At 40.2% G+C, this 23,592-nt stretch overlaps 3 protein-coding genes across 6 annotated transcripts in view; 2 read left to right on the top strand and 1 right to left on the bottom strand.

The window, feature by feature from the left end:
* The window catches only part of tpm4b (tropomyosin 4b), an 18,561-nt gene extending 13,224 nt beyond the window's left edge, over positions 1 to 5,337 (top strand). For 2 of the 4 annotated variants that reach the window (XM_017495854.3, XM_017495856.3), the window contains 3 exons: positions 1 to 24; positions 128 to 197; positions 4,477 to 5,337. The exon at positions 1 to 24 is cut by the window's left edge and continues 39 nt beyond it. In XM_017495854.3, coding sequence (XP_017351343.1) covers positions 1 to 24; positions 128 to 197; positions 4,477 to 4,559 — 177 coding nt within the window. In that variant the 3' untranslated portion in view covers positions 4,560 to 5,337. Of the gene's footprint in view, positions 25 to 127; positions 198 to 1,855; positions 2,356 to 4,476 lie in introns of those variants that run through there. The other 2 variants (XM_017495853.2, XM_017495855.3) reach the window with 1 other exon arrangement.
* Positions 5,338 to 5,895: 558 nt separating this feature from the next.
* On the top strand, positions 5,896 to 13,595 carry rab8a (RAB8A, member RAS oncogene family). The gene is made up of 8 exons (NM_001329320.1): positions 5,896 to 6,118; positions 7,288 to 7,348; positions 10,158 to 10,218; positions 10,307 to 10,384; positions 10,473 to 10,562; positions 11,159 to 11,224; positions 12,135 to 12,185; positions 13,414 to 13,595. Exons 1-8 carry the CDS (start codon positions 5,995 to 5,997, stop codon positions 13,504 to 13,506), a joined length of 624 nt encoding a protein of 207 aa, NP_001316249.1. The 5' UTR covers positions 5,896 to 5,994; the 3' UTR covers positions 13,507 to 13,595.
* A 2,524-nt stretch (positions 13,596 to 16,119) lies between these two features.
* On the bottom strand, positions 16,120 to 23,405 carry cib3 (calcium and integrin binding family member 3). Its single transcript, XM_017495859.3, has 6 exons — positions 23,016 to 23,405; positions 22,669 to 22,703; positions 21,620 to 21,731; positions 19,421 to 19,568; positions 17,535 to 17,730; positions 16,120 to 16,362 (listed from the first exon to the last, which is right to left on the bottom strand). The coding sequence occupies exons 1-6, from the start codon at positions 23,064 to 23,066 to the stop codon at positions 16,341 to 16,343; spliced, it is 564 nt and encodes a 187-aa protein (XP_017351348.1). The 5' UTR covers positions 23,067 to 23,405; the 3' UTR covers positions 16,120 to 16,340.
* Between the last annotated feature and the right edge of the window lie 187 nt (positions 23,406 to 23,592).

A 23,592-nucleotide genomic window follows, 5' to 3' on the forward strand; every position in this document is an offset into this window, starting at 1 on the left:
GTTCTCAATGAGAAACTGAAAGAGGTGAGATGTATTCAAATTCCTTTAAGGACTTCCTCTGTGCTTTATTGAGTTTGTGCCAATGTCTCGTATGTGTATGTTTTTTTTCTTCTCTTTCTCTTTGCAGGCAGAGACACGTGCTGAGTTTGCAGAGAAAACTGTGTCCAAACTGGAAAAGACTATTGATGACCTGGAGGGTAAGAAACACATCCCACCTCACGCCTGTTCACTCTAGTCTACTAATACTACATGCAGACTAATAATCATAGACTGCTCGGTTAGAGCAATAAACCTTCATGCACACACCTAAATCAGAATATAGCAACCCAATGAAATGTAGATCGGATTATCACCAATAATCTGTTTAATAGAAAAGCGCTTCGGGTTGTGTTCACATCAGAACGTGGAAAGAAATCTGATCTCAGTGACTGGTTGGTGGTGTCAAATGGGCTGGTTTGAGTATTTCAGAAACGGTTGATCTCATGGGATCAACTGTGCAGTTTGGGTGCCCACTGTAGCCATGGATTCCTGTTCTTGGCTGACCGGAGTGGAACCCAACGTGGTCTTCTGCTGTTATAACCCATCTTCCTCAAGGTTTGACTTTCTGAGATGCTTTTTCTGCTCACCACGGTTGCAGAGTGGTTCTTTGAGTTACCAAAGCCTTCCTGTGAGATTGAACCAGCCTGGTCATTTACCTCTGGCCTCTCACATGAAAAAGGTGTTTCCACCAATAGAACTGCGTCTCACTTTTTTTTTGCACAGTTCTATGTAAACTTAAAGACCCAGGAAATCAGCAGTTTCTGAAATATTTAAAACAGCCTGTCTGGCACCAAAAACCATACCACTGTCAAAGTCACTGAAATCAATCAATCAGTTTTCCCCCTTCTGATGAAGCTCTAACTGAAGCTCCTGACCTGTATAAAATCTGCATGATTATATGCATTGCACTGCTGCCACATGACTGGCTCGCTGGATAATTATATGAAGGAGAAGGTGTAGAGATGTTCCTATTAAACGTTCCACTGGGTGTACATCGCTGTGAAAAAGTCTTTTTCTGCTTTTGTGTATAGTTCATACTAAATAGTTTCAGAAATGAAAACAAAATCTAAGCTAAAACAAAGGCAAGCTGAGTAAACAGACAATACAGTTTTTAAATGATTACGTTATTTATTGAAACAAAAAAGTTATCCAATACTAACTGGGTCTGTGTGAAAATAAATTTGCCCCCCCCACCTGCCCGCCCCTGTAGTTACTAATTCCCCAAATCTATGAAACTGCATTCATAATAGGGTTCATAAACCCTGTTCAATCAAATCAACACATAAATAGAACATTTTCAACAGCATGAAGTTGGTTAAAAGTTCTTACCCAGTAACACACTATGGCAAATTTGAAAGAAATTCCAAAAATGATGAGGAAGAATAAGAAAGATTTTTTTTATTGAACAAATGCATAGCCAGTGGTTTCCTCCTGATTAGCAGAAATTTCCACTATGATGTCATGAGTAGTGTTTGACTAGGGCAGGTTATCAGGTGGAATTTAACCTTTGCCTGCTGTATGGCATTTTATCATCATTAAGGAGTAGAGGTCATGCTCTTTCGAGAAACCAGACAATCCGACCTGATTGCGTAGTTTGTACAGAAAGATGGTTAACCCTTAAACCTTATTGTACTTATTACTTAGTGTACTTATTATGTTTCACTTTCTATTTGTCTTTTCATGCATGAAATTCATAATAATCTTTTCATCACTGTCTTATGATTCAACTTTTTTTTTTTCTTTTCTTTTACAATTTCCTTCCCTCTTCCTTCTGCTGATTCTCTTCTCCTATGGGCCCCTGACCTTTAACCTCCAGATGAATTGTACAATCAGAAACTAAAAGTGAAGGCCATTTGCGAAGAGCTGGATCTCGCCCTAAATGACATGACTGCCTTATAGATGAATCTTCAGCAGCACGTTGTGTCGGCGATGCTTGACGTGGCGAACAAAAGTGCCTTAAGTCTCATACCTATTTGCAATTTGTTCCATTATTTAAAAAAATAAATAAAATGCACACCACACAATATAAGCGCTACTGAAGCACTGAGAAGTGGAGATTCGTTACAGAGCTCTGGATCGCCTCTGACCCAGTTCACAAGCTGCTATAGTGCATAAACTCTGCTTCGGCTCCTGAGTCGATTCAACGGTGCGCTTTCTCTTTGTCTTTTTCTTTTCCTCTGTCCTTTTCTTCTCTATAAGTGCCTGGAGTCTGTATTACAGTGTTCTGGAGTCTGGCTTAAATACCAAAGTCTTAATAAAGAGCTTAATAAAGATCCAGTAACTGTGTGTAAGAAAATAAAGATTCTTTTCACCTTCTCTTTTCTCTTTCCACTGCCTCTTTCTGTTCATTGTCTGTAGCCTTTCCTTCCTTTGTGAAACTCTTTTCAGTCATATTTTCAGTCATCCGGGTTGTTTAAAATGTCTCATAGTAGAAATAAGGGTGTGTAATAAACCAAATATACTTGTGAACAATGTGAATATTTGCAGTACACCAAAGATACACACATATTGGGCCAGATTTCCAAATCTGCAGCCTAAAGGTGCGTTCACACGTACAGCGACTCACAGTGATAAAGCGACCGGAGACCATTCATTTTCAGTGAGAGCTGGCGACTTCAGACGGCACGAGCGACGGCGACCGTTGGCGACTAGACGTCGACGTGCCCAGCGACGCGACAAAGTTGAGAAAGGTTTCACTTTATGCAAATTCGGAGCGACTTGATGCAGCGACTACCAATGGGAGTGAAGACAGTAGAGCGGACGTGATCCGTAGCTTCCCGTACTCACTGGCAGAAGCGGCGCCATTAGGATCGTAGCAGGTTTAAAGCAAAATTAATTAATTAATTAATTGAAAAATAATAATAATAAAAGAAATAATAAAGAAACACTCACTTTTTGTTGCAGTCGGCAAAATCCCAGTATAGCTCCTATCTTGGGTAAGTATCCGGCTTGTCGCTGCTTCGGCGCCCGGGAACGAGCAGCACCAAGCCGGACACTTCACCCAGGAAACACAGAGGCCACGGCCGAAGAGCTGCGGTCCGGCTCCCCTTCACCATCGAACATATAGCGAATGATACCCTGATGGTGATGCTCACTTTACTGAGATAGGAGCTACACCGGGATTTTGCTCAATTACAACAAAAACTGAGTGTGTTTCATTATTATTATTTTGCTTTAAAAGCACTAAGGCCATAAACTAAGCTAAGCTAATTGTCCTGCGCTTTTGCCGCAGATAGATGGCCGCAGTGGCGAAGAGCACACACTGCTTCTCGTAGGATATAATGCATATATACACTGGTGAATTTTATATAAGATCGCTCTCCCTCTAGAATGTTTCATTTTAGCGGGAAGAAAACTGGTTTGTTGTCAAAAGTGGAATGCTAGTTGCGCCACCCATGTTACTATGGCAACCAGGAGTAGGAACGCCTACTGGCGACTTCATAATACAGCGACTGGCGACTTGCGATAAAATCGCTGTATGTGTGAACGCACCTTTAGCTATCTCCATAGTCAAACTGTAAAAGAGCTTCTTATAGCACTCACCAGCAACGTTTCAGCAACGTTCTGTGTCATATTAATGAGAAACCCAACGTAGAATGGAGCTAATGTTGGACTCAAAGCTCCAGAATGCAATGCATTTATGCTTTGGAGGAGGTACAAAAGCTGGACAGACTGAAGGACTAAAGTGCGTGAACATGAGTTTATGTATATATTTTCCCAAAACAGCAAACTATAGTCAGTATTATCGATTTATCCAAATACTGTGTCTGTGTTGATTGATCTAACATAATGACGTTGTCGGTGTGTCGTCATACTCCGAACATTGAGGTTGAAGACACCCTTCTGAAATTCTGAGTAGGAATTCCCAGTCGAGGGGGCGTTTTCTTTTTTCCTAATCTGAGCTTGGAAATTTCTATAATAAATTTCAACCTTTTAGGCCCACGAGCATTATGGTTAGCATTGTGGGTAGTGTAGGAAACTGTTAACCAATGTGAAAAAAGATCAAAACGATGAAAGGAGTTTCTCAACCCACAATTCCATTACAAACTAGATCTTGGTGCCATCGTAGGTTTAATCCAAAGTCAATCAAAGATTAAAGTTTGAAAAAACAAGTATGGTCACCTAGACAGCAGATTTGGAGTTTACTCTGGTGGTTTCGCACTAGATCACACCTCCAGAGCCCGGGGTCTTTATTCAGCTCATGATGTCACAGGTGTGAATATTTCGAGGAATTCCCCTTTAACTGGTAGCTTCACGAATGCCCGCAAAATGACTTAAAGGTTACAACAAAGTACGTTAGTATTTCTTGCGTTCTGTCATTCCTGGATTGAACTTTGGCTCAGATTTCCATAAGATCAGTTGCATGTTGCGTATGGTGGTATTCATGGTACAGAGTTACGTGAGGTTGCTTACTGAATGAATAAATGTTTCTTTCAGAGAGCCTACGGAACGAAAAAGAGGAGAGCCTGAGGCTGAACCAAGTCTTGGATCAAACAATTCACGAACTCAACAGCTTGTGAATAAGAAAAAAATGGAAACCATCACAACAAACAACATTCCACATTTGTGTGTGTGTGTGTGTGTGTGTAGGATTGGGTGTGTTTGTGGTTACGTTTTACTGCTCTATTGTGTTGCCTGAGTCATGCTTTTCTATTTTTATTCCTCATCCACCCACACTTTTTCTTTGTTGCCAAATGACCCATTATTATATGTTATAACCCAAAGGTGATGAAGTTAATGACTGATTTGAAATGCTTTTGAGGATGTTCACACCTGCCATGCCTAATACTCAACCTCCAACTTTAACCAGCATATTATGGGCATATTCCACACATCAACGCAGCCTTGGGGCCCCGTTCCTCCCCTACGCCTGGGACAGCTTCCGGAGTTACAAACCACATCGATAATGTTTCCAGCATTAATGTGTCCATTCTACATTCCTGTATTTATTTATTTCACATTCACACCCATCAGGAGTGTATGAAACTGCGCTCAGGTTTCATAAAAGTGGCATTCAAAGGAAGGAAAACATTTCTAAAGCATTATTCACAAAATTTACACTCAAACAATTCAGGTTATATTCGATTAGATCTACAGATTTCATGCGTGATGTGTTTAGGGGATTTTTTGTTTGTTTGTTTGTTTGTTTGTTTTACATTCAATGGTTAATATGAAGTCACTGAAAAGTGTCAAATTATTATTTTTTTCTTTACTTAAATGCTTTTCTGGAAATGACGGATCTGTTTTGTACTTTTTAAACGACAATAAACTTTTCTCCTTTTGTTCATTTTCACAAAATGTCTATTTCTGTTGTCATGAATGAGAGCATTGCATGATTAAATGATTAAAGACTGAAAAAGTCGCTTGATTAAAAAATTGCGGGGGAAATTACAAATCAAATGCACAGGTGAGTTTTTTCTTGAATGATATAATATGCTTTAGTGATGCAACCTCTTTAGGTATTTTTATATATAGAATTAAAATATATATAAAAAAATATAGGACTAGTAATACATGCCATTTGTAGTAATTGGACACTATGCCTCTTTGATATGCTTTAAGTGTCTTACAAGTGAATATTTTTTAAGGCTTTCAATGTTCAACATATCTTTAGCCTTGCAAAGTAACACTTTTTTTAAAAAGTATAAAAAAAAATTGTGTACAACATGTGTACTACAGCACCTATCCCTTTTTAAGGTAACGTGTTCAGTTCAACGTGCAATGTTTCAGTTTCCTGGCTCTCCCTTTGCACGTCCCAAACCGCATATTGCTGCACTTACGAGTACGCTAGAATTAGTGCACTAGTACGTGTTACCGTAGTTGACTCACTTGGCAGTAGGACGCTGTGCGGTTCGGGACGGAGCCTAGGAGAGCCTCTGCTCTTTGCTCTGTGCTGTTGAGTACGCGGCGCCACTTAGAAAATTTGCCGGGCGGGATTTCCGCAAATTATCAAGTATGGCGAAGACTTACGATTATTTGTTTAAACTGCTGCTGATCGGGGATTCAGGAGTCGGGAAGACCTGCGTGCTGTTCAGATTTTCAGAAGACGCGTTTAACTCGACTTTTATCTCAACTATAGGTGCGTTCATTCTTTGGGATGTTTATGAACTCCTTTTGACAAGTGACATGTTCAGCGCTAGCTTAGCTAAACGCTAGGTGCTCGCTCGCTCGCTCGCTAGCTAGCTAGCTAGCTGTGTTACTGACTAATTCTTTCTTTACACATGTACTTGGATTAACTTGTATTCTAACCAGTCGCTTTTTTGTTGTTGTCGTTGTCTTCTTTTAACATCTTTCCCCCCTAAAGATGAAAAAAAAAACTCGAAATATGTGTCAGTTTCCTTGGTTACCTAGTTTCGACTACCTGTTAGCTAGTTTACCCTGCCTAGCTTCAACTTGTTAGCTTCTTGCTAGGTTGACGCACCAAACATTATTCTTTGCCTATAACGTATCAAGAATTGCCCGTACCGTTGTTCAAATGGGTCTGAAACCGAACTTTATTTTTAGTACTAACATATATTTGTTTATTAGCTTAATTCAGCATTACGTAGCTGCTTAGCATGAGCCTGTAGATAGACTTAGCGTCTCCATGCTATCATTACGGAAGGACTGAAGTTAGCTAACCTGGCTAGTGAGTAAGCAGTATTTGCTTAACTAGATATTAACTTCAGCTGTTTAAGAGGAGTTGGGGACGCTAAAAACGAATTATATTTTTAGTTTAAGATTTCTCTTGTAACTTAAATAAGTTTGTATTTGGTTTGTCATTTAAATAATAATAATAATGATTTTTTAAAAAAATAATAAATAACTGAAGTTCCTGAACTAGTAAACATTCTTAGCTTAAAAGTGAGCTAAGTACAACCCACTTTATCAATTCAGGTTCATCCGATGCATTTTAACAGTTTATTTATTTTATTGTGTGTAAGTAAAACATAACTAGTGTAAATATCTAGACGATATTTATCATTCTATATGTATTCTTTAGTATCAATTAAAGAATGAAGTATCTCAAGTATTAGAACATACATCTTTGTGTGTGTGTGTGTGTGTGTGTGTGTGTGTGTGTGTGAAGTTGAGAAAGTGTTTTAATCACACATCAGAAGTCATGATCAGTATTCGAGGAAGTGAACAGAATATCGGCTCTGTCGAGGCCTGTTGCTGGCATATTTACACTTTGATAAACAGAAGAATCGGAGGTATGAGCGATCATCTGTCCGGCCGAATGTTTACACCTTGCTTGTTGTCTTGCAGGTATCGATTTCAAGATTAGGACGATAGAGCTAGACGGCAAGAAGATCAAGTTACAGATATGGTACGTATGTTTCAGTCTCCCGCTCGAAGGCCTCACGTGAACTGTCAGCTGATTTGAGTTCCTTTTAAACATAAATATGCAGGTAACGTGGAAGGCTGACGAATCGGCAGGGCTTCGGATAATCCTCGCTTTGTCCCTCAAGGCATTTGACATGCGTTTCTTGCTCACAAAAGGTTGGTTAATTACATAAGGACGCGTGACGTTTAAGGAAAACAATTAACGACGGGGTGGTGCGATGCGGCTCATCACAAAGCCAAGTTACCTCCACAATCCCGATCTTTATTATAATAAAGCTAATAACGGTACATCCCGTTATCCGGTGACTTATTTCTCTTGGCATTTATTTAAGAACGTACTTTTTATCTTTAACACTTAATGTTAATGAGACGAGTCAGTTCCTGTTATCACTTACGTTATAGCAGCTCTAAAGTCCCCGTAATGTGCCTTGAAACGCACATCGTTATTCGGTGTGTTTGCGTGATTTCCACTGGAACAGGAAGTCAGGGCGGGACATATCGAGTGGCTCCTCCACCTTTTTAAATATCCAGTGCGGCGTTTAGTTTACCTCTTAGCCCGGGCTAAAGGAGCGGTCACACTAAATATTCGGCATGCTAAAATGTCTTCGGAGGCCGCTGCGAATACGGGCAGCAATTTGATTTTACGAATCGACAATGTACGCAGCGACGCCGCAATCCAGGCAGCTTCTCTTTTGATGTTGATTTTTTTATATTCTTTTAAAGCCGCGTCGTGTAAAACGGCATGGTACGACACCGCTATAGTCAGTGCTTCCTCCATCTTGGATTTTCTGAAGCGATCACGCCGTGACACGTAGATCTTCAACTGCTCACGTGTCTTCGCGTGATACGAATTCGCTGGTCAGATTTCACCAAAGTTGAACTTTGGAACGCGGCGAAGCTTGTTCGCGGGAGCTTGTGTTTCCGGTCTCCGTCTTTCGCGTGCGTACGAACGGACGTCGACAGGATGAAAAGTGTGGCGTGACCGCACCTTAAGCCGTACTTTACAGCTTGTACATGGAAAAATGCCTGTCACAAAGCAGTGAGCTGGCCCAAATACCTCCTTCTTCAAAGTGAATGAGTTCAAGCCATTAACCAACTTACAGTTGGAAAACTGGATAAATCACTTGTGTTCAAACATTTCTCTCACTCAACAACGGCGATTTCGGCAAGGTGATTTTTATAACGTTGGGGATGGGACACTTGTACAGATACTAGAGATTATGCATTTGATCGGATAGAAAATCCGATGAGACTGAAGTGAGGAATGAGGTCATTGAAATTGGTGATCCGTATCGGTGATGGAGACAGAATGTAAATTTTGAATGCATGTATCTTTTAAATGCTACTTTTGTCATCGTTTTGGAGCACACTAGCTTATACTGCACACTAGCTGTTGCTATAGAAACGATAACATGTTTTGTTTAGTAGTTTCGCTTCACTTTACCGTGTTTGACCAACACCACGGACTCCGAACTGACTAGATGCATCAGTTTGAATTAAATGCAAGGGGGAAGAGATGCATACTTTATCAACAAATCAACAATTATTGAATAAAAAAAAAAATTCCGTAAATCTGTTCTGTTTTCATCTACAAATTTTTGTCAAGCGGTCATCAATTTACTGATTAGACCAGCGAGGCTAAATAAAATGAAAAATCCGCTCTGTGAGCTAACGCCTCTAGCTCGTCTCTGGTCCGATTAGGGCTGGGCGATATATCGATAATATTGATATCATGATAAATGATTTCATGTTAGACATTTCGTGATTGTTGGTATGTTGATGTATTTTTTTAAAAACGTTTTTAATAATTACAAATTGAACAGTACTGAATGGATATCGTTGATTTGAGGTCATTTTTTCGAAAAAAGTAATCATCTTGGACTTTGTAGGCATTAAAGAAAACTATCGCCAAACTTAGTTTAACATTTTTTGTTGTTGTTTTTGTTTATTTTACTACTGTTTTGCGGCCAGTTAGTTAACTAAACTATATATCGTGATACGCATCGTGTATCGTAGAAATGTCCTCAAGTATCGTGCTATGATAGTTGTGTCATATCGCCCAGCCCTAGGCCGTATTGAGCTGTTTTTAAGCTAAATGATTTACATAAACGCATGTGAGAGGTTAAGTCACAACAGAAGATCTGCTACAGAAACCATGCCGGTTAATTTTATTTATTTATTTTTTTACAAAATTAGACTTAATGTGTTTGAAATATTTAATCATAACGCACTTTAAAACTACATTGTCCCCGTTGCGAGGGTGATTATTATGAAGTTAAACAGGGATGCAGTTACTTCATCTGCTAGGAAATCCAGTGTAGTATTACAAAGATTTAATAACTATACTCATTACTAGGAGTCATGCTGTAATGCAGTGCAGGTTACCCAGCATGCATCAGCAGACGTGGAGATGATGATTCTGGGCAATGAATGTGAATGTCTTGAGAAATGTCTCGGGTCTTTCTAAACCGTTTCTCATGTGATCGCTTTCTGTGCGGCAACTACAAATCTGCATTTATGATCAGCTTCTGTAATTGTCCTGAAATTCATTCTCAATGTGCCGGATGTTTTGGTTGACATTAGGCTAAATGTATATTTGATGCATACGAAATGTTTAGATGTTGTTTTTTTTAATGTATGAAATCAGTTTTATTTTCAGATTACTTGTATTGAAATATGGCAGTGTTAATTGTGATTTCATTTAGGACTTTACCATACATCTGTAGCTCTTACTAAGGAAGTGAAATGATATGGATCCTCAATCTCATGGAGCTTTACTTTGTAATATGCAGGGACACGGCAGGACAGGAGCGATTCAGGACAATCACAACGGCGTATTACAGAGGCGCTATGGTGAGGTCATGAACATAGTGCATTTTTGTAATGTTGCGTTTATAAAAAATCTATTTAAACACACGCTTGTTTTCAATAATGTGATCAGGGCATTATGCTGGTGTATGACATCACCAATGAAAAGTCCTTCGACAACATCAAGAATTGGATTAGAAACATAGAAGAGGTGAGGATTACTGATCAAATAAGTACTGCACAAAATAAATCACTTCATTCGTATCATTTATAACTCAACTCTTTGCATCTTTACCCAGCATGCATCAGCAGACGTGGAGAAGATGATTCTGGGCAACAAATGTGACATCAATGATAAGCGACAAGTTTCCAAAGACAGAGGAGAGAAGGTGAGTGAGGGGGACGGACGCAAGTTAGCTGTTACGATGTCTTTCCGTGTGTGAATTTATTTATTTATTTATTTTAATTTTTATGAATAATAATAAATCACAAGACTGACATTGCTTGTCTCGCGCACATAGATTTTTGATTTCAGGCTTGAGAAGTCTCTGACATACTGAGCATAGTTTACTGTGATTATATTATATTATTAGTAGTAATTTGATAGACATGCTTACTCATTTAATCCACACATGAATCTGGATTGAACGATGGGTATTTTGAACACTTCACAATAATATTAACTGCCACCCTTGATGACCCGCCACCTCCTCCCTAGAACTCCTCTCGATTTTCCCACTTTAAAGATTTACTGATGTAGCCACTAAAATTTTGTCCGAAAATGGATCAAAAATGTGAAGAAGAAAAATGACACGTCCAAATCTAACACTTAACAATAAAATCTTTTAACCAAGTGTAAATTCTTAAGACTGTACAGTAAAATCTTTTAACCAAGTGTAAAATCTAACACTGCTAGGATTTTTTTTCATCAGCAATGTTGGCATCGCTGCTAATGATTTAAGACTGCTGTGTCTCCTCTCTTCAGCTGGCGTTAGAGTATGGCATCAAGTTCATGGAGACGAGTGCGAAGGCCAACATCAACGTGGAAAATGTGAGTCAAGTGTACAGACCCTATCTTCCACACGTATTCATCTAGCCTTTCTGTAATGTAAAGCATAATCTGAGCTCGATTACTGACACTCCTCTGGTGAAACTAATATGATTTGACTCGTCAGCTGAGGGAAGGACATTTGTGAAAATGACCACAGTTTCACACATCAGCATTACACCACAGGCGTTACACACGCAGACATGACACAGATCTTCAGCAGGTTTAGCTAGATTACCATGAGGGTGATTTTAAACAGGATGAATATTACTGATGTAGCTCTGTGTTCAGGAAAGTACAAATGGTAATATCTTTTACTCTTTATATAACATTTTATTCCCCATCTGTACTAAATTAAAATCTGATCTCATTAGTAATCCCTTAAATTACAGCTTTGAATGGGTATAAGACGCGCTTCCTTCAGTTCTGTCTGCTTACGCTTACTTTAGGGACATTAATGACTAGGCATTTGCACTGCCTGATTCCGTGCACAGATAATATTTTATACGTCTTCTTTCACAAGACGCAATATACGTCAGCTTGGCCTGGTTATCAGTAGCAGCCCGGCGTGTTTGGTAATGATTCACTTTCATTTCCGCATGGCAACCGTTGTTGTTGTTGTTGTTGTTGTTGTTGTTGTTTGAAAGCATAGTAATTATTGAAACCACTGCAGCCAGTTCATTTATCAGTCATTATTAATGTTTATATTTATGTGAAATAAAGAAAAACATGATATCAGGCTAATGAAGAATGGGTTTCTGTGTCACAGTTCATTAAAAAGTGAAGTATGAGGCAGGAAGGAGAACTTCCTCTCTTTTTTCTCTCTCTTTTTTTCTTTTCTTTTTTTTTAATTTTTTTTTTTTTATAAATGCTTCTGATTGCAAACTATGACGTTGTCTTGCTCTACTTTTAGGCATTCTTAACACTCGCCAGAGACATTAAAGCGAAGATGGACACGAAACTGGTAGGACCATTTCTCATTTTTCATCACTAACATTGATCATAACCGATATTAAAACGAATAACTGTAACTTATTCAGAGTTGACTGTGATGCTTTTTCATCACAGGCAGCTCTGGATAATTAAAACCTTTCTCCACTGCACACAGTGCCAAAACTTTTGGCACCAGAAATCTGGAACTAGAACGGGATCTTTATGAAGGATTTCAGTTTTATGTTTGTGTGTATATATACACAATACAGAAATGTTGACCTGAGAAGAGCTCTAATCAGCAAATTAACTCAAAACACCTGCAAAGGTTTCCTGAGGTTATAATCTCTCAGAATTCAAGATACTGTGAGGCCATCTGTCCGAAACTTGAAGTTGAACCGAAAGTGGAACTTTTCAACAGGATAATGATCCTAAGCACACTGGCAAATCCACCAGGGAATGGCTCAAAAAGAAGAAATGGAGGGTTATGGAATGGCCTAGTCCAGGGATTCCCAAACTTTTCCAGGGCAAGGCCCACAAAATGGCATTAACATTTGACCGAGGCCCCCCTTTTGCAAGATGTCTTTAAAACACATTAAAAATACAGACTTCTGAATATATCTCCTTTTTTTAAAATTAATAATTACATCTTACAACTTTACATTACATTAGGAATTGATTGTGCACGTGGGGTTGTCTGACAGTGAGAGAGAGAAAATCATGTATTTATTTATTTTTCACACCAAATTGTTGAGGCCCCTGGCAGCCCCCACTTTGAAAACCACTGGCCTAGTCAGAGCCGGGATCTGAATCCCATTGAAATGTTATGGGGGGGGATTTGAAACGGGAAGTACACGCAAGAAAACCCTCAAACATCTTGCGACTGAAAGAATATTGAATGGAAGAGTGGACAAAAATTCCAGCGAGCCGATGTCAGGGACTGGGGGACAATTATGCAAAACGCCTACAAGAAGTTATTTCTGCCAAAGGGGGCAATATTAGTTCTGAGGCCAAGGGTGTACTTAGTTTTTCCACAGAAGAATATCCCATCTATTGATATTTCTGCTGAATAAGTGATTGAAAAAGCTCATTTTTCTTGTGGTTTTGTTCAAGTCAACATCATGAATAGCCACTGTTTCAAAGAGGATCAAATGTTAGCTTGTGTGTGTTAGCTTATTAAAGCTTTGAGATGCAGCAGAACAGAGTGGAGGTTGGGCTTTGGCTGTTTTAATCCATTTCTGTTTTTGTATCTCTCGCTGTAGGAGGGTAACAATCCTCAAGGCAGCAATCAAGGAGTGAAGATCACCACCGAGCAACAGAAAAAGAGCAGCTTCTTCCGCTGTGTTCTACTGTGAAGACCAAGGCCTTACTGTCCTCCACCCTGGGGCTGAACTCAACTGGACTGTGCTCTTGATTTTAGCACCTCTCTCTCTCTCTCTCTCTCTCTCTCTCTCTCTCTCTCTCTCTCTCTCTCTCTCTCTCTCTCTCAGCACCTCTCTGCTTCCAGCCCTGGTGCTGCTGGAGTGCTCAGCTCCTCTCATCTGCTTCCACTGATACGTGGTTTCTTCCAGCTTACGGCCATTTTCCTGATGAGGCCATAGCAAGCTTGCCTAGTGTTTGGTTTTTTTTTCCCCTCTCTTCTTTTTTTTTTTTTTTTTTTTTTTTTCCCCCCCAATTATCATTGTCTTCATGACTAAAGATTGCACCATTAATAACACATTCCCATTTACTCTCAAGTCTTATCAGTCCTCTTTCTGTGCCACAGAAGTGTACAATTATGTCCTTCTGGGGTTGGAGAAGTGTCAAGGATCATTTCTCCCTGCTTTCCTTCATAGGAAATCACCAAATAGTATCGTTTACAGGAATCGCAAACAAACAGAAAAAGTTGTTGCTTCATTTTGCGCTGACATTTTTGCCCCATCGTGAACTTTCATGGTTTTAAATTTAAATGCCGTGAACAGTATTTATTTATTTTCCCCCAGAAGTAATGTAGCGTAGATGTTCTGATTTTGTGATCATTCCGCTGTGTAACCAATTAATATAACAATGGGATTTTTTGCCTTGTTATTAACTGCCCACAAGGAAATATACACAAACCAACCTCAGCCTTTGGTTCAATGTTTCTAATATCTGAGCTGTAGTGAAAAACCTGAATATTTGCTCCGATCCAAGACTAGAAATTGAATTCAAGCCTTAAGGGGAAAAAAAAACCCATGTATCTTTGTCATCTCTTCTTCAGTGTTTGCTTTTATATCGCGTCTGATTTTGCTTAGAAAAGCAGACGTGTTATTTACGCAACAGGAAACAGCTGGGTTTTTCCTTTTTCTTTCTCTAAGGTTTGACTAGACTCTTAACACACTCGTCACTTCATGTTCGATACCATAGACGGCATCAGGCACCCTGTAAGACATTTCCTGCCCATTTCCTGTGTGCGCTTAAATTATTATAGTTCATATGACTGGACTTGTCTGCACAGAGAACAGCTGCTCATATCGTTTATGTTGGCAGCTGCTTCGTCTTCATCTTCGCTGACGTTATAAACGTGTATCTTAATCACAGCTAGCAATAGGCCAGGCGAGCCGTTAACTTACCAGCGCTGAGAGACCCGTAATATTTAAAACAAAAACAAAAAAAGTGAAGGAATAGTTGCTTCTAGATTAGGAGTTTTATAAATACAGTGTTTTACAGTTTCTTTTCTGGGAAGCAGAGAGAGATCTCACCGAGACGAGCGTCGTTTTCTTTTGTTTCGATGAAAGCTTGAGATAATGAAAAGCTGGTTTGAATGAAAGGAACTTTAGCACTTTTTTTTTTCCTTCCCTTCCCTTCCCTTCCCTTCCCTTCCGCCCCTTTCCAAAGAGTCTAAATGTATCTACTTCCTATAGGAGTTTTTCCACGTCTCCATATCTCCCACTCCAGCCCACATCCTGTGTACCTCCTTCCTTTGAGATTTCCTAACATTCTGCCATTTGTCTTAATTACTAATACTTGATCTCTCATTATAGATCTATGCATTATGAAGGTGACATTTTTGACCTCTTGTATTTTTGCGTATTTCTTTCTCTCTCGCCTCCCTCTTGCAGTAGGTTTTTTTTTCTTTTGTTACACTTCTTAAAGACATTCCCATAGTCTCTGTGTATTTTTTTTGTTTTTGTTTTTTTGCTTTTGTCAAGCGCTTTTGTGCAATTCAGTGACTCTTTAATAATAAGAGACTTGTATAGAGTGTATCGAGTGAGAGATGTAGTTTTCACCATTCAGTGTGTTTTACGTCAGTAACCTGTAATGCAGCACTGGACCTGGCTTTGATGTGACCAGCATAACGGCTCGATCCAGCGGTTTCGTTTTATTTCCCCTTTCTGTGCACTCTTGTACAGATTTGGTCAAGTAAAAATATTTGGAGAGGAGACGATTTATTAAACTGGTAGTACTTCCTGAAGTGTCAGCAGTTTTGCCAACTGCGTCAAGCCTCTTCAAGCAGTTAATACCGTTCGACTGTCAGATCTTTGTTTCTTTTGTTTTATTTTGAATTCACTGTCCTTCATATCCTTTTCATTTCTTTTATACAAACGTTCATTTAATTTTTTTGATCGCGAGGTGAACGGGGAGAAGAAAGTTGTTACATTTTGGAAAAAAAACCAATAAAAACAACAAAAAAAGGAAAATTGTAAATAACACTCTAAAAAGAGATCTACTTTAATTGTACTGTACTTTCTAAAAAAAAAAAAATCATGTTGAAAAATTGTCTACAGTTTTGTAGATATCAGTGCTTTTTGATTTATTAAAATAAGATTCTTTTAAGAAGTAAAGATTTTTTTTTGTGGTTTTTATTTGTGCGTCGTCGTAATCTTTAGTAGTGCCGCTTCGTCGCCGAGAAAGGGAGCTGTTGGGATTTACAGGCCAGCGTCGGATCCTCTGTTCTCAGAAACAATACTCGTTTTCGTTAAAACAAAAGTCGCATTGAAATAAAAAAAAAAAAAATGGGGAAACTAAAAGGCGAAGTGTAGATCGAGGAAGTGCAACATCTTGGTTTGATGCATTTAACTGTTGATTCATTGTTCTCAGAAGAAAAGTGCTGTAAAAGTCCAGGTGATGTATTTCCTCCATCTCCTCTTCGGTTTCCTGTGGTGTCTACGTTCCGTCTGGTCAAAGAAAAGCTTTGTACTGTAATCCATTTGGTCCTCAAAGACTTGTCTTATATTCTGATATGGAAAGTGCTGGAAAGAAATGAGATGTTCAGTTTATCTCTGAGCCGAGTTTAAATTCCCACAGGTTTTAAATACCCAAAAAAAGGGTTCATGGAATTGTTCACATTACCGAAGAAGCTTTGTTTTTAAAAATAAGGCCACTGGAATAACTATAACTATACAGCTAAGATACAAGTCCGTCCAGTATTTCACAAAGGGTTTTTTTTTTTATTTGTTTTCTGTGATTGTTGTGGTCCAAAATGTTTGTTTTTCAAAATCTGTGGAGATTTTTGAGCGCCTTTTTTTTTTTTTTTTTTTTTTTTTTGCGGAAAACTACTTGAATTGGTGAAATTGCAAATTGAGCCATATCACCCTGCAGCTCTCGCTTCACACTGAAGCTAAGCAGGGGTGAGCCTGACCAGTACCTGGATGGGAGATGTCCCAAAACTAAGCTTGCTGCTGGAAGTGGTATTATTGAGGCCAGCAGGCAGTGCTCGCCCTGCGGTCTGCGTGGATCCTAATGCCCCAGTATAGTGACAGGGATGAGACGTTAAACCGAGGACCTGACACTCTGTGGTCGTTAAAAATCCATGGTGTCCTGGTGAAATTCCTCCATTGGCCCTTATCTATCATGGCCCCCTAATAATTCCCATCTCTGAATTGGCTACATCGCTCTCCGCCCCTCTCCACTAATAGCTGGGGTGTGGGGGGTGTTCTGGTGCACTATGCCTAGTGTCGCATCATCGAGGTGGATCTTACACAATGGTGGTGGGTTAGGAGATTTCCCCCCATACAATGTAATTGAGGATTGTAGTGCCTAGAAAAGCTCTATATAAATCTAAGGTATTATTAATAATAATAATAATTATAATAATAATACTTATTATTTGCACTAAATTGTTTTTCACAGTGATGTTTCTTGGTAAATGAGACCTTTTAACCGTACTTGTTCAACGCACGTGAATCGACGAGGGCTTTGACTGAATGCACGTTGTGATGTCACATGGTGCATTGTGACATCACACCCTGCATCTTGGCCCAAATCTGTGGTAATTTAAAAAAAAAAAATTTTATTTGAAGCTCTTGCAAGATTGCTTGATTTGAGTTAATCTCTGCAATTGCAAAAACCTGGAGGGACCGAGATACACATGAGTCACCGTTAAAGTTGTGTTCTTGAGCCTTACGTGTACAGTGGCTCTAACCTGAGGAAGTCCGGTGCTTTCATGATCATGTGCTGGAAATCCTCCAGTGACAGACGGCCATCGTTGTCCATATCGGCTTCGTCGAGGACTTTTTCACACACCATCCTCACTTCATCCTCGGTCAGTTCGTTCCGTGTAAGCTTGTTCAAGGTCTTCTCCAGGTCCGATTTACAAAGGAAGTCATCGTTGTTAAAGTCTTAGAAAGGGAAAGATGGGAATAATGAAATGACATTCTTTTAGGCCTTCCCTAAATTTTGCCACAAAGTTGGAGGCCCGTAAATGTCTAGAACGCCTTTATATGCTGTGGCATTACAATTTCTCTTCACTGGGACTAACAGGCCCAAACCTGTTTGACCAGTATGACAATTCCCCTGCGCACAAATCGATCTCCATGTAGGTTTTGATTTGCCAAAGTTTGAGTGGAAGAACTCGAGTCCTTCACAGAGCCCGGACCTCAACCCCACTGAACACCTCCAGATCAAGGTCATGCCTTTGGAATAGGATGTGTACATTATGTACATTACTATATGCAAAACAAACCTTCATTACATGTATAAATCAAATCAGATCTATTTTCATAGCAGTTCACTGCCAATGCTAGCTAGCTAGCTAGCTACCGTGACCTATCAGACAAAATCTCTGAGAGGACATGTATCAAACATAACAAATAACATCTGTATTGCTAATGCTAGCTAGATTGCTAACCTGACATGGTTTCTAAAAGGCTTTTTAAATCCTGTTCATAAGCGTTTCTAATATTCATTTCTAATGCTAGCTAGGTCAAGAGAGGAGCGTATCTATGTTCTCCAGATTTATATGGCTCCTAATGAACACATGCTGATTTAAAGCTGGAGTTAGGCTTCAGCATAAGTGAGAGCTGGGACATGTTCATACTTATCATTTTGTTCCTTTTATGACCGTTTACTGTGTTTTCTAGGCTACAGTACTTCAGTTCATTTCTTCAGTTTAGTGTATACATTTCACTGTTGTTCGTGCACGGAGTTGAACCGTATGAGTGTAGACTTAACGGCTATTTTTCGAGCAGCACGGATGAGGGTTCAGCGTGTCCGACCTAGTTCATTTTCCAAGCTCATAACTTGCATCGATTTCAAGTGTGGATGAAGGATGGACACTAATGCATGTAGGTGTTTAAAGGTAATAAAGTTAACAGGGCTGTGTCAGCACGGGAGTGGGGAAAAAGAAAAAACATCTCCCAGCTTATTTGTAGTCTTCTACTTCCGCACCACTAATCTGAATATTTACAGTTCCACCTTTAAACTTTAAACACCGAGCCTGACTGAGATTGCCTCAAGATTTGTCAGGTTTACACTATATATATATATATATATATATATATAAAAGAAATCTAGCATGGGTTCTTGCCACGGTTTCCACTGTAGCGCTACAGTTTGATTAGACGAAAAGCATAACTCCCGGTAGGACTTCTGCTTCCATCAGTCATCCCTGTAGCCGAGCTTCTTTTGTTTACTGTCTCTAAATAATAAATGAAAACTTTCTCTTGACCTTCGGAGGCCGTGGAACATGTGCTGCTGTAAAATGGCTTCATCTGATAGCATGTTTAATTAGACAGCCCCAGGCACACACACACACAGTGTCTCCTGTTTGGAGATAAACCATGCTCTAATAAACTTGTGCATTATTTACACCTTTCCTTAAAGTATTGTCAGCTGGCCTGTACATGATTAACACAAAGGAAAGCTGGTGATCTCTGCTCCTGTACATGTGTTTCTGACCTATAGTCATCTTAAACTAGCTTATCATTAATAATGATAGCACAGATACAATAGCTTGGGAGAGGTTTGGCATTGTGTGTGTGTGTGTGTGTGTACTGTAAACTGGCTTGAGTTGCTCTGTCTAGGACTGACCATAGATTTTGAATGCGTAGTAGGCCTTTAGATCCCTTGGTGCCATTTCGCTCAGCGCTGAAAACATGTCCAAGAAATCGTCTAAAGTCATGTTTCCTTCTCCGTCCTCTGAGAAGACTTCTGCGATTCTCTGCCTGAACGGGTTATCCTGTACGAGACATGTATAATCACAGACAAGACGTTATTATTTTACATCACTTCAAAGCTACAACACTTTTCTAAAAAGACGAAGCGGCTTCGCGCCTCTGGGGTTTGGCGTTGGAGTCCCGCACCCACCATGTGTGCGTGGAGTTTGCGTTTTCCCCCTGCTTCGGGGGTTTCCTCTGGGTACTCCGGTTTCCTCTCTCAGTCCAAAGACATGCCTTGTATTCTGACTGACGTGTCCAAATTGTCCATAGTGTGTGATTGTGCGCTGCGATGGGTTGGCACCCCGTCCTCGATGTCCCCCGCCTTGTGCCCACGAGTTCCCTGGGATAGGCTCCAGGTTCTCCCATGACCCCGTGCGGGTGTAAATAAACTAGCATGTCTAAAAAGATCAGATGTGATGAATATAAGGTTCCATTTTGACCTCCACGTGAGATTGTCTGCTGCTAACGAATTGCTTAAAGCGGATTATTTGGGATTTTTGAGGAAGCACGCACAACAGCACTACCAATCATTGTGAGAAAAAGTACACCGGATGAGCTGTAGAAGAAGTGAGGCTGGGGGCTGATTTCTTTCTAGGCCAGACTGTACATTCATGCAGTGACGGCTGTGTCAGGTGATTACAAAGAGTGAAACATCCCCTAGATTTGCTGTCCATTTGGGCTGATATTTTCAGACCACTTCGCTGACGTGTCTGTTAAACACCATCGGCGGTGATTGAGAAGGCGCATGTGAAAGTAACGGGTGCAATGAATTATTTACTCTCACAGACTTTTTCCACAAAAAATAGCCTTTGGAGGAGGAGCCAAAAGTAGATCAATACACAACCACTATTGTCCAATGAAAATACAAATTGCACAAAAGGACAGATGACTGGATTATGCCAGAATAGTGCTTTTCTGGTTTTTCACCTTTTCTGGCACAAGGTGGCTTAGTGGTTAGCACGTTCGCCTCACACCTCCAGGGTCCAGGGTTTGAGTCCCGCCGTGGCCCTGTGTGTGCGGAGCTTGCGTGTTCTCCCCGTGCTGCGCGGGTTTCCTCCGGGTACTCCGGTTTCCTCCCCCAGTCCAAAGACATGCGTGGTAGGCTGATTGGCGTGTCTAAAGTATCCGTAGTGTATGAATGTGTGTGTGATTGTGCGATGGACTGGCACCCTGACCCTGGGATAGGCTCCAGGTTTCCCCGTGACCCTGAAAAGGAGTAAGCGGTAGAAGATGGATGGTATTCAGAGGGAAAAAGCCATTTCTGACTTGATACATGAAAACTAGAAACTGTCAGGGTTGTTAGTGCCATGGTTTGAGCGTTTCAGCGTTTCAGAAACTGCTGATCTGCTAGGACCTTCGAGCATAACAGACATAACGATTGGGGGGTTTTTATTTTTTAAACATTTTAAACATGAAGAGGCCGTTCTATGGGCGGAAACACGTTGTGGATAAGAGACCTCGGAGGAGAATGTCTAGACCGGTTCAAGCTGACAGTAAGACTGCGATAACTCAATTAACCACTCTTTACAACCGTGGTGTGTAGAAAAGCGTGTCAGAATTCACAACACATTGACCTTTGAGCTAGATGGACTACAACAGCAGAAGACAACATCGGGTTCAAATCCTGTCACCCAAGAACAAGAATCTGAATCTGGAATGGACACAGGCTCACCAAAACCGAACAGATGAAGAAAGAAAGTCTTTTTCCAATCTTCCACTGCCCAGTTTCGGTGAACCCAAATGTTTTCGCCCCGCTCCGTTTGGGTGGTGGAACGATTCTCAGTGCAGCAGTGATGTGGCTGATGATGTAGCGGTATGTGTACCTGATAAGCTGGTGTATATACTGATGGTGATACTGATGGTGTATATACTGCTGTGTGAAGTGGCGTGTAATGGGCTTGCACTTCAGCAGAGTCCATAAGTCGATGCTTTCTCGAGTTCAGGGGGATCTGATGACACACAACCTCTCCAAGGCTGCGATCAATTAGTAGCGGATCCATAATTGATAAGGAACACGGAGCGAGTGGTGCAGTGTGTGGTGTTCGTGCAATGGGAGGCCCATATACTGTACCTTCAGCTCTGGCATGCTGCCAATCAGCTCATAGGGCAGACGCACATCTGGCTGGGTGGTGTAGTCGAGCGGAACAAGCTGTGGGGCCAAATCGCGATACCTATGAAAAAGTCTGATTGAGAAAAAAGAAGAAGAACGTCATCATTTTAATAACATATATTATTGATTATTCCTTATGTTGTGTCCTTTTTACTGATGGGAAGTCAGTCAGATCATTTGGCTCGGGCCACCAAATAAGAGTCAACTCAACCCTCGGCTCCCTCACTGCTATGTTTGTTCTAAACTTTTCCAATAGTTTTAACCCGTTCCTGTTCTTGTTCAATGAAATCTTTACCTTCTAATGAACAAAATCATCATACTGTCAAGACGTAATAAAAAAAACTACTACAAGTTAGTTCTGGTTCCCTTTAATCACACTTCTAAATCTTGATACTCTTGATATTTTACAACCATGTTATCTTGTTGCCATGACAAACGAGTATAAATATTGATTGACGTGAATGACATGGGTTTCCGTAGAAACGAGTTTTTATTTATCAGCTATAGTGCATGGAAATGTTCTCATTACAAAAGGAAACGGAACGGACGAGTTAACGCTCTCAATGACGTACAGTTAAGACGTAAAGTTAGATCGAGCTCACGGCTTTCCCTACATTTCTTTAAAATGTAACCATCACAGTATTTCCCACGGTGTGTACATTCATGCATGGGAACCTGATGTGGAACAAAACAAGCTACAAGGCTGTGACTTTCCCGCAAGAACCTCGTGTAAAGCGTCCGTAGGTTAAGGTTTTATTAGTCTTGCTCTATTCTGACATAGAGCAAGACTAATAAAAGATTGTTTCGATTAAGTGCGATGAATAACACGATGAATATTCGGAAAACGAACGATACGGTCTTTTCTACGCACACGATGACGCGAACGACACGAAACAAAGAATGACATTGAAGGTACATTAAGGCAAAAGTTCTACAAAGGAAAAACAAATCAGGGTGCCTAAGACTTTCGCACAGTATTGAATCGTCAAACAACAGATCGTTCAAATTACCTAAGAATTTCTTTTCTGGTGAAGAATGTACAGTCCTGTAAATCAAAATGGAAATGCAGATCATGCTGTTAAACGGCAAACTGTCATTTCAACAGCCTACAAATTTGTAGCACTTAAAATAAAAAAAATAAATAAACCTTTAGTATTCACATACTGACATTTTAAGACAAAAGAATTGTCGTAATGCCATGTAAATCGTCACACATTTGACTAAATATTTACATTTTTGCTACTTGCGACTAAACATTACAATATAAATTTTAAGCAATTTGACCACGATCACCAGTTCAGAGGTTATAGAGGTTACAGAGGTCAGGATCGAGAGGGATTTCTCGTCCTGAACTGACCTGATATGCGTCCAGTTGCTGAGGAGTGAAAATAGACTGCTTGTTCCCCATCGCCCCTTGACATAAAGCACAAAATGCGAAAGCACAGTTTCAGTCTGCGAGTGTTGGTCTGCAATAACAGTGGAGATGCGAGCAGATATTTCGGCTATGAAATGCCTGCGATAATGAGGACGTGGGAAGAACAGAGGTGGATCAGGTATCCCTCTGTGTCCCCGTTATAATGGCCACGTTTCATCGTTTTCATTGCCCTGAATGGCAGGCCCTTTTTTGGACGTGAATGCATGCTGTCGGTCAGCGGGAGTGCCAGTGGCACGGAGCCCCTGCTGTGGACTGGGGGGTGACGCCTCAGACGAGAGTCAAGTTACACACGTTTAACCAGGGTCACAATACAGAACGTGGGTTCAGAAAAACAGACCGTCATTAAAGTGCTATCTGTGGAAAAGCTAAGAACCTGCATCCTTTATAGTGAAAATATGAACGTGGACATACATATTATAGAATGCAGAATTTAAATGCATCCTGTTGATGCGGGGACAATTGCACAGGAATTGATCATGAAATATTCATGCGTTCACAC

This window comes from Ictalurus punctatus, chromosome 20 (genome assembly GCF_001660625.3).
Source record: "Ictalurus punctatus breed USDA103 chromosome 20, Coco_2.0, whole genome shotgun sequence".
NCBI lineage: Eukaryota > Metazoa > Chordata > Actinopteri > Siluriformes > Ictaluridae > Ictalurus > Ictalurus punctatus.

Bases quoted from the DNA above. Each gene is read 5' to 3' on its own strand.
- rab8a (NM_001329320.1), top strand. From the start codon at position 5,995: ATGGCGAAGACTTACGATTATTTGTTTAAACTGCTGCTGATCGGGGAT. The intron at 11,225-12,134 runs GTGAGTCAAGTG...CTCTACTTTTAG, and splicing joins CCAACATCAACGTGGAAAAT to GCATTCTTAACACTCGCCAG. The intron at 12,186-13,413 runs GTAGGACCATTT...CTCTCGCTGTAG, and splicing joins CGAAGATGGACACGAAACTG to GAGGGTAACAATCCTCAAGG.
- cib3 (XM_017495859.3), bottom strand. From the start codon at position 23,066: ATGGGGAACAAGCAGTCTATTTTCACTCCTCAGCAACTGGACGCATAT. The intron at 19,569-21,619 runs GTACAGTATATG...TGTCTCGTACAG, and splicing joins GCAGCATGCCAGAGCTGAAG to GATAACCCGTTCAGGCAGAG. The intron at 17,731-19,420 runs GTCAGTCCTAGA...TCCCTTTCTAAG, and splicing joins CTACGCATTCAAAATCTATG to ACTTTAACAACGATGACTTC.